The 13925-nt window shown below is 43.7% G+C and overlaps 1 protein-coding gene across 2 annotated transcripts in view; it reads left to right on the plus strand.

The window, feature by feature from the left end:
- The first annotated feature begins 260 nt into the window (after positions 1 to 260).
- The window catches only part of NELL2 (neural EGFL like 2), a 115896-nt gene continuing 102231 nt past the window's right edge, over positions 261 to 13925 (plus strand). Inside the window, exons 1-2 of one of the 2 annotated variants that reach the window (XM_081877902.1) lie at positions 261 to 1043; positions 1430 to 1558. In XM_081877902.1, coding sequence (XP_081734028.1) covers positions 983 to 1043; positions 1430 to 1558 — 190 coding nt within the window. In that variant the 5' untranslated portion in view covers positions 261 to 982. The remainder of the gene's footprint in view (positions 1044 to 1429; positions 1559 to 13925) is intronic. The other variant, XM_081877901.1, reaches the window with a different exon arrangement.

The following is a 13925-nucleotide window of genomic DNA, read 5'->3' on the forward strand; positions in this document are numbered from 1 at the left end:
TCGCCACAGCCCGCTGCACTGGCTCCTCTAAGTCAGAAGGCAGCCAGCAGCGGCGGCGGCGGAGCCTGGCTGAGGGCAGACTGCGGCTGGCAGGGTCCCGCTGGCCCGAATGGCGTATTCTTCTTCCGCGAGCAACAGCTCGTCTGTCTGCCAGGCTTAAGCTCCCGGCAGCACCTCCTGCTGCGGAGAAGCGAAGCCTGAGGAGGAGCAGCCACAGATACCAGCAGCCGGAGTCGCCGCCGCGTCCCGCTCCCGCCCGGTCTGGAGCCTTTGGCTCCTGTGCCGTCGAGGAGCCTGAGGCGGGGAGGTGTTCGAAGGCGCCTCCTTCCCGCCTCCCGCCGGCGCCTCCTCATTGGCCGCCGCCCGCCGCCTCCCCCACGTCGCCGTCGCCGCCCTCAAACCCGCCGCCTTCTCTCGCTCTTTGGAGGCTGCCTGCGAGGAGGAGCCGGGGGCAGTGAGCGCCGGCGGCGGAGGCGGCTTGGCGACCGAGGAGCCCTGAGGAGAAAGAAGGAGCCTGTGCGCGCGCGTCGTGTGAGGGAGCGAGCGAGCGAGCGAGCGACACAAGGCTGCCCGCTTCCCCTCCGCCGGGTCGCCTCGCGCCCTCCATTGTCTCTCTCCGCCGGGTTCCCTCCAACAGGTTCTGGGGCTGAGGCGCTTCTCGCGGCTTCCGGCTTTGGCGCCATTCCGCGCCCTTTTCGCGCCTCCGGGCGGCGGCGGCGGCGGCGGCTGAGGCGCCTCAGAGATGGTGCTGCTGCGGGCTGGGGAGGACTCGACTCGCGGCGCCGCCTCCTCCTCCTCCTCCTTCGCCCGGTGGATTCTGGCTTTTTGCTGAGGGAGGGAAGAAGGAGAAGGAGAAGGAGAAGGACGCCGAGGGGTGTGTGGGGAAGAAGACTGGGGCGTTCGGCTGCTTGGCTTTCCTTCAGACCCGGCTTCTGCCTCGAGGACTATGGAGTGATTCTGGGCGCCGCCGTCCTCGCGCGCGATGGAGTCCCCTGGCTGCTGCTGGAGCGCCCTGGGCTTCTTCCTCTTCTGCCTGAGCTCAGGTGAGACTCGAGCGGGGCGTTCCAGGCTCCAGCCTCTCCTTAAGGCATGCGGGGGGGGGGGGGGGCGGGCGTCTCGGGGTGTGTCTCTCAACCTCCCCCTTCCCCACCCCGAGGGGGAATCGGCTCAGTATGGGCAGGTGGGGGAGAGGGAAGACGGAGGATCCGGGCAGGAAAACGAGCGGAGAACTTTGCGAAAGGGATGCTGCCAAAGTAGGTCATGTAAATAGGACTGGCTGGTGCGGGAGATACCTGCGCCTTCCAGAACGGGAGTGGCAGCAGGATCGGGGTGGGAAAAGAAGGAGGAGGGTTGGGGGGGGGGAAGGTGGAGAGGAAAAGTTAGGGGATTCGGTAGTAATTTCTCTTTTCTCTTCCCCTCCTGGATCCAGCGGTCGGCTTTGGCGTGGACCCCTCGCTGCAGATCGACGTGCTGGGCGAGTTGCAGCTGGGGGAGTCGGTGGCCGGAGTGGTGCAAGTGCAAGGGCTGCACAACGGGAGCAAAGCTTTCTTCTTCCAAGGTATGGGACCTCCATCCATCCAGGGGTGCCAACTTGAATAAAATATTGGGTGGGGGAGGGAAGTGCCGCCCCACACAATCCATCACAGGATATGGCACACACACACTATTTGAATGGCAATTCCCATCAACTTTTTTGGGGGGGACAGGGCCCCCCTCCAATATTTTATTGTTGGTGGGAGGGACCCCAAAGGGGGCTCTGTCCCTAGGAGTTGGCTCCTATGCATGCATCCATCCTTCCTCATTCTCGCTTTGGCTCCTGGGCTGGCTCTGCGGGCAGGGTCAGCCCAGGCCACCTGAATAATTCCTGAACTTGCTGGCAAATGCGTTTGATCGAACTTTTTTGCATTAACCGGATGGCAGGCGATGCTCCTCTGGGCTCGCGATGCGACTTGGTCCATTTGCTCAGCGAGGCTCCTGCCTGCCTGCTCTGTTAAGCCTCGCTGATTCCTCCCCTCCCTCCTTCAACTTTTGTCTCTCTACTGTCACTTTTCTGGCCCCTCTTTTGATGGATAGGCCTTAATTAATGGTCAGCAGGAAAGCTGATGGCAGATGGCTTATTTTGCCAGGCGTGGGGAGCCCTGAATAATAAACAGATTCGTCTGGGCTGCCTGAGATTGGTTTATTTGGGAAGACACGCCAGGCTAAGCTCTTGTTCTCGCTGATGGTTAGAGGAGAAAATAAGACTAGGGAGAAAATATGAAACAGAGTGTGAATAAGTGGGGAATGGGGATAACATACTGCATTTTTCCCCATTAAAAATATCTGCAGGAAAAATATAGAAGCCCTTGCAAAAAGATTTGTTAACAGTTTATATACCCTTTATCCTTGTTAAATTTTGAACTTTTTGGGGGGTGGGTGGGAATTCTTTGTGTACACAATGGGTGGTATAGTCATACTCAGAGTAAACCTATTGAACGTAAGTAACAAATCCATGACTTTCATGAGTCCGTTCTGAGTATGACTTAGTTAGCTAATCACCCACTAATTTTAAGGATTTTTAATAAATCTAAATGTTCCTTCCAAGAATAAGGAGGCAGCTGTCTTTTGATTCGATTTTGCATTAATATATTCAAAGACACTTCTAATGTAGGATTCCAAAAAGCAGCATTTATTTCGTGCAGTTTATAGTCTATTGTATAAAGGTAAAATATTCTGAGATAAATGTTTTCCCCCATCCCTTGTATGTGAAAAAGATTACATACAGAATTAGATTTTTAAATCACAATGCAGAACATTTCTGAAGCTTATCAGACTGTTCATTTAAAAGAGGGCTGATATCATAGTGGCGTTGGGAAGGAAATGGAACAATGTTGCATGTGCGTGCTGAATGTTGCTATGTAAAGTTTGAGAACATGGTTCACACGGTGAATTAAGAAGAATTTTAATTTGCTTCTATATAGCCCATAGTCTATGTGTATCATTTGTTTTCTTAGGAGTTCCAGTTATAGGGTTTTTTAAATTTTTTTCTTTTAGTACAAGAGGCAAAGGGAGGCCTTGCAAAGAAGCTGTAATTTAAGGAAAAATCCAGGCAATGCTGTTGGCTTGAACTTCTGAATCAATAAGATCATGTATCAAAAGCTGACTACCTGAGTCACTGGAGGACTCTGTGGAGGGATGTTATTCTACATTCAACCAGAGTGTGTCACTGTGACCATTAACACAGAAAAGTCAGAGCATACACTTTTAAAAAGAGAAATTGACACCTGCTATTTTTAAACAGAAAAAGCCTTCTTTCAACAGGATGTAGACATCTACATGAAAGGGCTCTTGACAGAATAAAAATCTAAAATTCCAATTTTGAGGCTAATAATATGAACATTTCAGGACTGCACATACAGTGGTACCTCGGTTTAAGAACAGCCCTGTTTACGAAGTATTCAATTTAAGAACTCCGCAAAACCAGAAGTAGTGTCCCGGTTTGCAAACTTTACCTCGGTCTAAGAACGGAAGCTGAACTGTGTAAGGGCACCAGTGACTGGAGGCCTCATTAGGGAAAGCCCGCCTCAGTTTAAGAACGGACTTCCAGAACAGATTAAGTTCGTAAACCACTATATCACTGTGTGCATTTAAAAAACAAAACAAATGCAATTCCAGCAAAGAGAATTTTAAAGTTTGGACATTTCTATTTCTCCTATTTTTGCTGAGTCTGAAGACATAGCCTGCATTTCTCTTTTAATTTTCAGAAAAAAATGGATGCTCAGCATTCATTTTTTCTTTATACACCTTTAATTGCAGATGCGTTTTAGCTTTCCTAAATTTGCTATGCATCTTGTAAAGTGATATAATTTATAATTTCTTCTCCTTGGAGGAGAGCCAAGCAAGTACAGCAATTCAAAGACTTTACTTTCATTCTGATTCTTGTTGTTGTCTCTTTCTCTTACCATTCTCTCCCCCCCCCCCCGGAGTTGCGAAGAGGCAGCTTCCCCAGAATTTGTAGAGTTGGAAGGGCTCCCAAGGGCCATCTAGTCCAGACCCCTGCAATGCAGGAATCCTGCCCACAGCTATCCCTGGGTGGGCTTAAACCACCAACCTTCTGGTTAACAGCCAGATGTGCTGACCCATTGTCCCACTGGAGACATTAAGTTTATCTAGTCAGGGATGCCATCAAGGTTATATTGCTTGAAAGATGTGGCATATTAAAATTAAATAAAAGTAATTTATATAAATTGGGCAAATCTCAACCAGTACCGCTGGCCTTATGCAATTATTTACCCATACAAATCTCCCCAGTCTCTATTTTCTTGGCTTCGCCCAATGAACCCAAAGTGCTAACAACCTGGGTGCTTTTCACCTAACTGGCATGCATTAAAACTGTTTGCTCATGGTGCAATATAGTCCACTATGTATTTATGAACCATGTGGACAGAGTTGACTGGATGGATCTTTCTCATCTCTTTGGCCCTCAATGAGAGGGAGCATGCAGATTGCATGGGCCTCTTCCACCAAACTTTCCATCTATGTTGTTGTAATAGTTGCACAAGCTTATGTGTGAGTATGAATGAATGAAGGGGGGGGGACACACAGTTCCCGCAAATGAATATTTACAAGGATAATGTAAAGTGGGAATGAATAACTATAGAGATCACATTGGTCACATGTACATCTATTTCAGCTATGGAAATATATGTGTCTTAGGCTGTAAACTTGCCTTCGAGACATCTCATGGATGTTTTCAAGACTACTCTGGAGTACGTTGGCTGAAGCACTAATTTTTCTCAAGCTACAGCATACGGTAGTGAACCTTCTGCCTCTGAAACTTAGATTTTGCATTAAGATGTTTGCTGGAACACTGAATATTAATAAGATAGCACTAGTTTGCTGTGAGGTATAGAAAACAAGATGCCCTTGGCCTCATAAGCTGATGCATCTTTTCATGGACTTCTTTTTGATTGAGTTAATGAAAGTATAAGATAAATATCAACAAAAGAATGTCATAATAGATATAATATGAAAAAATGATATAGAAATGAAACATATAGATTGATTCCTGGGTTTATATACATTATACCTGACTGAAATGACCTCAAAGAAGCTTCTCTGAATTTGTGAATTTTGCAGAGTGGGTTGTCCTGGGCATTTTTTGAATGGAATGAAATAAAACAGCCAAACAATCAGAAAACATACATGAATAAGCTTCAATATCTATTATGATTGGTTAATTCTATTACTATGATCCAATGATGCATTGTACCATGTTTTTTTGCAAAGCAACTCACGGTAGTTAAAAAATAAAAGCAAGTTATATGGACACCGGTTATTAACTGCAAAAATCCATATTTTGTTAAATAAGCGACCCTCTATTATAATTATTTCTGGGATGAGTCATAGAAAACATATTGACTAAAAAGGAAATGGACAAAACTCAGTACTATACCATTAGAATTAATGAACACAGCTGTCTACTGACTTTATTTTACAGTGCTTGACATATTGAGGACAATTAATTACGTATTTGATAACTTTAATGCATACTGACCAGCTGAATAAGAGCTGGTGCTCAGTGTTAGAAGATGGGAGACATTCAGAAAAGATGTTCCTTTTTTGTTAGAACAGTTGGCATGTATGTATATAAAGTATGCTCAGTTATTTCAGCAAGCAAATGCATGCACACACCCCACCAGCACCAACAGATGGGGTGGAATTATATGGTGGGTTGTGATAAAGCACACCATGGAACAGAACACCAAAGAGCAGATTTAATCTGTCAGCATGATGCATGAAGGAACTTCACAGTTAGTGGCTCCTCAATGCTTCTTTCTGCTGTCATAAAATAAAACTAAAACAGGTCAATTTGTACTGTGGTATAGCAATACTATGTAGCTATGTTTAAAACTTGTTCTCTTTATGGGGTTACAGTTTTCATGCTAACTTTATTTCTGTCTACATTTTTGGAAACAATGTTTGATGTGACTCAATCATAGCTGATTTTCTCAGGGTGCAAGGCAAATGAAACAAACTGTTGCTGGTGTAGGGAACTTTGAAAAAGTAGTCTTTTTTCAGAATTCGGCTTGAAGACATGGGGGAGAGAGATCTTTTGGCTTTTCACGAGTGTAAGATGAAAGTATGAATGGACTGGAAGCATCCTGCTTTGTCTGTAAGCATATAAGCTATTTCTTTAAGAGATTCTCACTCGGTTCATTCAGGACCTGAGAGATGGAGACTTTTCCTAGCAGATATATGTTAAAAACATAGCATGCCCATTGCATAATGTCTTTCTACCAAGTAACAATAAAAACAATAAAAGTCATGGGGGGTCCAAGATGGTGGCGCGTGCAAACGCTGCGGCTGAGAGCTCCCGGGAGGGGAGTCAGGGTTTGTTAGGACGAATTATTTATAGTCGATACGAAATGCTGTTGTACAGAGTCAGAAGTAGCAGCAGATACAGGTGTAGAAACTGTGCTGTGTGGGAGCAGCTATGGGCGTGCGAGATTCCAGAAATCATAAATCACTGGTGTTGGAGGAAGAGGAGGAGGAGAGAGCGGAAGCAGAAGAGAGGCTGCAGAGGACAAGGTCAAATGAAAGAGAGAACAAAGACAAGGAAGATAAGGAAACAACGATGCAAACGACCTCTTCCAAGTATCTTTTACGCTAATGTGAGATCATTGGCAAATAAACTTGACGAATGGAGGCTTCGGGTAGGAGTGGAGGAAGACATCCGGGACTGTTGTGTGCTGATACTCACAGAGACATGGTTAAATTCAGCTATTCCAGACACAGCTGTTGAATTACAAAGTTTTACAACGTACTGGTGGGACAGGACACAGGATTCTGGCAAGAAACAAGGTGTGTGTGTATTTTTGTAAATCAAAACTGGTGTACGGACTCTGTCAAGTTGGATACCTACTGTTCTCCGGATGTGGAATTTCTGACAATTAAATGCAGATCTTTCTATCTTCCCCGGGAATTTACAACAGTGGTGTTAACAGTGGTGTACATAGCACCAACTGCAAATGCATGCAGGGCCATGAGCAGTATGCACGAAAACATCAATGCTAAATTGAGCAGATACCCGGAGCCTGTGCACATTATTGTGGGGGACTTCAATCACACAGATGTGAGGGCAGTACTCCCCAAATTCCATCAGCACATTGAGTGTGCAACAAGGGGAGAAAATACTCTTGACAAGGTGTATACGAACATTAGACGGGCATATGAGGTCAAGACCTTGGCGCACCTTGGTGGTTCAGATCATGTGTCCCTGCTTCTGACACCAGTATACACACCCCTCAGGAAACAAGGCCAGATACAAACACGGATGGTTACGGTGTGGCCTGAGGGAGCCTCTCAGCAACTGCAGGACTGTTTCCAGGAGACCGACTGGAATATCTTTGACCATGAAGATCTAGAAACTTATACATCAGCGGTGCTGGATTATATTAGATTCTGCACAGCAAATGTCACCAGGGAAAAGTATGTTAAGTTGTATCCGAATAGGAAGCCCTGGATGACAGGAGAGGTTAGGAGATTATTGAAGGCCAGAAATTCTGCTTTTAGAACTGGGGACTGGGTATTGTATGGCATAGAAAGAGTGAACTTGAAGAGGGGTATCAGGAAAGCAAAAGCGGAGTACAGAGGAAAAATTGAGGACCATCTGAGAAATCATGATACTAGACAAATGTGGCAGGGAGTCCAACATCTGACTGGTTATAAATCAAGGAATTCATCAGTGGTAGAGAGTACTGCTTCCTTGGTGGGAGAGTTGAATACCTTCTTTGCCCGATTTGAGGTGACACCAACAGTGACTCCAACAGGGATGCCAGAGCTATTGGCGTCACTACCTACAGGAAATGCTGCCAGGGTGGAAGAGGGATGGGGTGGCTGGCAGGGTGCTGAGAGATTGTTCAGACCAACTGGCAGGAATCTTTACGAAGATTTTTAACCAGTCTCTGGCCCAAGCCACTGTTCCACCCTGTCTGAAATCTGCTACCTTTATACCCCTGCCAAAAACATCAAAGATAGACAGTCTGAATGATTTTCGCCCTGTGGTGCTGACACCCATTATAATGAAATGTTTCGAAAAACTGGCGAGGAAGCGCATCTTATCTTGTCTGCCAGTGGGACTTGACCCTTACCAGTTTACGTACAAGGCAAAGAGATCCACAGAGGATGCTGGGGCAATGGCTTTACATGCTGTCATGACTCATTTGGAGAAGCAAGGGAACAACACGAGACTGTTATTTGTAGACTTTAGTTCTGCATTTAATACTATTCTTCCGCATAGATTGGTGCCCAAATTATTAGACCTGGGACTTCCACCATGTTTGTGCAGGTGGATATTAGACTTTCTATCAAACCGTTCCCAAAGGGTCAGGTTGGGTTCCCACGTCTCTGTGGATCTCATCACGAATACGGGGACACCGCAGGGGTGCATGTTTTATACACGCTGTATACAGCTGACTGTGCCCCCAAATACCCCAGTAATAAGATCATTAAGTTCACAGATGATACAACGGTGGTTGGTTTAATTACGGCTGGAGAGGGGGAGACTGCCTATAGGAAGGAAGTTGAGCAGTTGGGGGAGTGGTGCAGGAAAAACAACTTACTGCTTAACTTAAAGAAAACAAAAGAGATCATTGTGGACTTTAGGAAATGTAAATTGAATATTCAGCCACTTATTATTGAGGGGAAGTGCGTGGAACAGGTCTCAGTGTTTCGATTTCTGGGAATGGAGTTGAGAGACTACCTAACCTGGGGAGAGAACAGCAAAGACCTGGTGAAGAGAGCACAGCAGAGGTTATATTTTCTGAGAATCCTCTGGAAAAACAATCTCTCAAAGGACCTGTTGATGGCATTCTACCATTGCACTGTGGAGAGCGTACTAACTTATGGTCTGTGCGTGTGGTTTGGGAGCTGCACGGCCAGGGAAAAAACAATGCTATCCAGGGTTGTAAAGACTGCAGAGAGAATTATTGGGTGCACTCTTCCCACCTTAGATCAAATCTATGCTGCCAGGTGCCATAAGTTTCTATGCTAATGCAATTCTGGTTCTAAACGCAGCATAAGGGGTCTCTGTAGTATAGTGTATTTTAAAATGGGGTTTTAGAGTTTTTAAGGGGGTTTTGAATGTTTTATGTAGTTTTATGTAGTTTTGTGGTAGTTTTATGTAGTTTTTATGTAGTTTTATGTAGTTTTTCAATTTCATTGTTCCGCAAGGGACAATGACAATAAAGATATCATATCGCATCGTATCGTAACAAAAAACAAGCAGAACTAGTATATGGATTTAAAAGGCATCTTCTGCTGCAGAATGAATAAAGCTGAGATACTTTCTATTCTCTACGCACATCACGCCACTTCTTATAGCAGGGGGTGGGGTGGGGAGGTCCCCTTTTAGCCCAAGGGCTACTTTCTTTCGTGAGCAACCTTCTGGGAACTACATGGCCTCTGTTAGCAGAACCAATGGCCAAAAGACAAGACAAGACTGGCTCTTTACTTTGTACAGCAGGCTACATCCTAGCCATGCAAAACCATAGATTTCCAATACACACTTCTCCATCCAGGCAAGCAGAAATATTGCAGTTCATGGACACATTCTAACCAGGCAAAATAACTCAAAGAGGGTGTGGAATTTTAGGCTGTGTACATGTTACTCATATACTCTATCTCTAGTGCATTCCCACAACTGATGTCTAAAGCTGTGCACTTATGAAGCTGGCCACAATCCATATCTATCATTGAGAAATGCTGTTGTTTGATGCATTTCCCCCTCAAACTAGTTGTTGTTGTTGTTGTTGTTGTTATTATTATTATTATTATTACATCCTCTCCAACTGACTGGTTGCCCTAGCTGAGCCACTCTGGGTGGCTTCTGACAAATATAAAAACATAATAAAAACACCAAACATTAAAATCTGTCCTATACAGGGCTGCCTTCAGATGTCTTCTGAAAGTTGTATAGTTATTCATCTCCTTGACATCTGATGGGAGGGTGTTCCACAGGATGGGTGCCACTACTAAGAAGGCCCTCTGCCTGGTTCCCTGTAACTTCACTTCTTGCTGCGAGGGAACTGCCAGAAGGCCCTCGTAGCTGGACCACAGTGTCCGGGCTGAACAATGGGGGTGGAGATGCTGCTCCAGCTGTACAGGGCCGTTCCTTGTAATTTGAAACTGTAAGGCATATTTGCTTTACTGCTAAGCTGAGGCTTGTGCATTTGAGACAGATGACAGCTTTATGAATAGGAGTGTGTGTGGGGGATTGCAGGTGCAGAGAAACTAAACAGGTAATGAATGTTCATCAGGTGAAGACATCCACACCTCCACTTGTCTCATGGGTGAGCCAGCCCTGCCCAAAATAGAATGGAGTCAAACCACATAAACTATTCTACCCAGTGCTTCATTTACGAGAGAGGGGGAAATGCTGAAGTTTTTGTCCAAGTGGAATTATGTCCCTCTGGTCCGGAAAACTTGGTTGCTTGAAGTAACCTAAGATATTGCAAAGTTGTCAATATGATCCCCTGGGCATTCAGCTTGAAGGGCTCTAAATAATTAGCCATTATTGCTTGTATGGTACCATACAAAACATGAAGCCAACTTAACACCTTAGGATTGTATCAACTAAGTCTTATACAGTATAGTGTAGGCCCACTGAAATAAATTGGGATGACTAACTTAAGTTCATAGATTCCAGTGGGTCTGTTCCGTGTATGGCTTAGCTAGAGACAACAACATTTATGCTTTCAGATATGCAGGAGCCACGTTTCCATGTTTTCCTTTGCAGATATTCTATTAGAAGGCAAGAGATGGACTAGATTTGAAAATAATGTAGGGATCCCACATTATAATCCAGGTTAAAAATCTTTGTCCTTGATTTTGTTTTCTTTCACTTGTTTTGCTACAGTTTCTTGCTTTGCATAATTATAGTATGTTAAGCAATGATTGAGGTGGGTCTTGTATCAATTCTTTATCTGAGCTGGAGAGGGTGGAAGCTTAAAAAAGACTGTTTAAGTAGCAAGTGCTGCTCAAAATGCCCTTTATTGCTTGCAAGAGTGTATGTTAAGAAAGTACCCTTAGCTAAAGCAATTTTAATAGTTTTTTAAAAAGCAAATTGCTGATACACATTGTTTCCCTGATTTTGAGGATGATGCTAATTAATAAAATAGGTTGCAGAAAAATGCTAACTAGGTAGTTAATGTGCTAAATAATAAGAATCAAGTGTGTGTGTGCGCGCGCATGCATGCATGCATGCTGAGAATGAGTGTAGGCCTTGTTTTTAGTAACTGTATTATGAATTTGAAACACTAGTTATAACTCTGCTGAAATTACTGTGTAGTGAAGAATGGGTAAGAAATAGTTTAAATAAAATCAACAATAATAATAAGTTTAAATAAACTTATTCATGGGAAGAGATGGAACTCTGCTTATAGGTGTGATGAAAAAGCTTGTCACAGTTAGATAAATGGGGGCTTTCAAAGAGCATGAACACATATGCAGTTAACTTATCAGCCACAGACAGGTACAGATGGTAGTTCATGAAATGCTCCCTGGTCAGAATATAATAGGACAATAGATGCAGAAATGCAAAATAGTTTACAGTTGAAGAAAAAAATCATATATTTTACAAACAATGCATGTAGACCATAGTTCAGCTAAACTTAATTTACATTTATCAAGGAATAAGCCCTACTGAGCATAATGAGTCTTACTGTTGGGTAAACATACATAGAGCTGCACTGCACACCACACTGAAACCAATGAAGCAAGTTATTTGTGACTAGCCTAATATTTTTCTATTCATATAAAGCCAGTCCAATTAATTTCAGTCGTGCTTACTGCTGGAGAAGGGGGCAAAGGACTGCAGCCTGAGCCTATGCATGCTTGCTCCTCAGGAAGCATTCAAAGCCCCACAGTCTTCAATGGAACTTACACTGCAATCCTGTGCACAATAACTTGAAAGTAGGTTGCAGCTAACTTTAGCCAGATCAGGGCCCTAAAACTTAAATACTACACTAAGGGATATATGAAGTTAAGCAGGCTCCTTTGGAGCCCATCTGATAGTATTTTATATTAAAGTGGTAGGATATTCCTCTGATAGTCTTAGCTAGCTCCCTACACAGTCAACATCCATGATGCTATTAAAAACATGGCTAAATTCCATATGATTCCATTATATCAACTGCTCTGTATGTGTGTAAGATACACACACACACACACACACACACATACAGTGTGTTGAGAATGCAAAGGTATAAAACCTCCATTTTGGGCTAGAACTGGGTACAAGTGGCTTCTTGAAATTATCCACCCTATTTGTGAGCAGATAAATTGGACAGGGTGAGGAGAACCATGGGGCGGGGTAATTCTGCAGAATGAGAAAGCTATGTAATGATGTAACAGCTGTTTTGGATCCACTGGATATAAAGCCCAGTGGCTCCTTTAATAGAGTAGTGCAAGTTTATCTGTTATGCCAACTGGGAGCTGGCATGACAAAATAACAAATCCACCCCAGTTTCCACGCTTGCTGACATGAGCTGGCAGGGCTTTGGATGCAGCTCTGTTACTGCAATGCCCAACCTCTGGAATGACCTGTCAATCTATAATCCTTCACACACATTCCGTACTTGGCATTGTAACTCACCCTATGACATTCAGGTGAAGGGTGGGGATATAAAGGTTGAAAATAAGTAAACAAACTCCATCAAGCACAGTGTGTTTTCAGTAGATGTGTTCTGTTAACCATTTGTAAACATAGTCAGAATTGTAGTCTAACAGCTCCACCCTAAACACGTTTATGAAGAAGTAAGTTCTATTTATTTCAGTTGGACCTGCTTCAAGTGAGCATGCTAGGGACTGAAGATCCAAGTTTTAGGCTTCAAGGCAAAAATATGACAAGATTTAAAATGGTACTTGACAGTCTTCTAATTGAAAATTTCTTTTTTCTCAGCATGGTATGCATTTTCCATTGGCTTGTGAATTGAATATTTAGGGAAATATGAAAAAAGTGAAGTCTGCATTGAAAGCTGTGACAGTTGTGCTTTTTGTGACAATGCTGTGGTACCTAAAAAGAGCATGATAGAAAAATGCTGATTTAACACACATTTAAGTCAGTGAGAATATAGTAGGCTGCAGTGGCTGTAGAAGTACATGCAATTACAGTCAATCTCCATAAACCAAATATAATTTTGTTGGAATACGATGTGATTAGACAACAGTGGCTCTGGAGGGTACTTTATGAGGGTACTATTCAGAACAAACTGCAATCAAGTACATCTATAGGATCCTTGACAACACAGGATTATTATAAAAGATATATTCATCTTTAGAGAGATTCAGCACCTACGGTATAAGTCCTCACTCAAATTGGCTTAGATTTCTAAGGTTTAACTAAATGGGCTGAGGCTACTGATATTCAGCCTACTTCCCTGTGTTAGGTCTGATCAGTGGTAACCTGGAGGAACCAAAATTTCAGAAACTCTGTAGGGGTTATAGATAAGTGGTCTTCAGATTTTCAGACACTGACTCCAGCCTTTGATACAAGAACCAGTTTTAACTGGTTTAGGACTCTGTGAAAAAACCTAGCAGCAGATGCTACGTTAGATATCAGGTTCATGGCTTCTTTGCATCCCTAGCATTTTACAAAAGAAAAAAGACCCAAATTTTTGAAGAATGGTGGCAGCACTGAAGGGTGGCCTACCATAGGTTACTTTGTGTGTTCCCTTTATGTGACATGACCCACCAGCTGAAGACCACTTTTGTTTTTTTCATTCCAAGAAGCACAATTTGTCTTGCTGTAACACTGCAGTGTAAGAAGGGCTGTATTCACCAAAGGAGCCCCATCCTCTATTGCATTTTGTCATCCTTTGTCTCTTATGCCCTGCCACAATCTGGTGTCTCTTGTACTAATCTGAATGAAAATGTGTGATTAAAAA

Source organism: Podarcis erhardii (assembly GCF_964252035.2).
Source record: "Podarcis erhardii genome assembly, chromosome: 10".
Taxonomy (NCBI): Eukaryota; Metazoa; Chordata; class Lepidosauria; order Squamata; family Lacertidae; genus Podarcis; species Podarcis erhardii.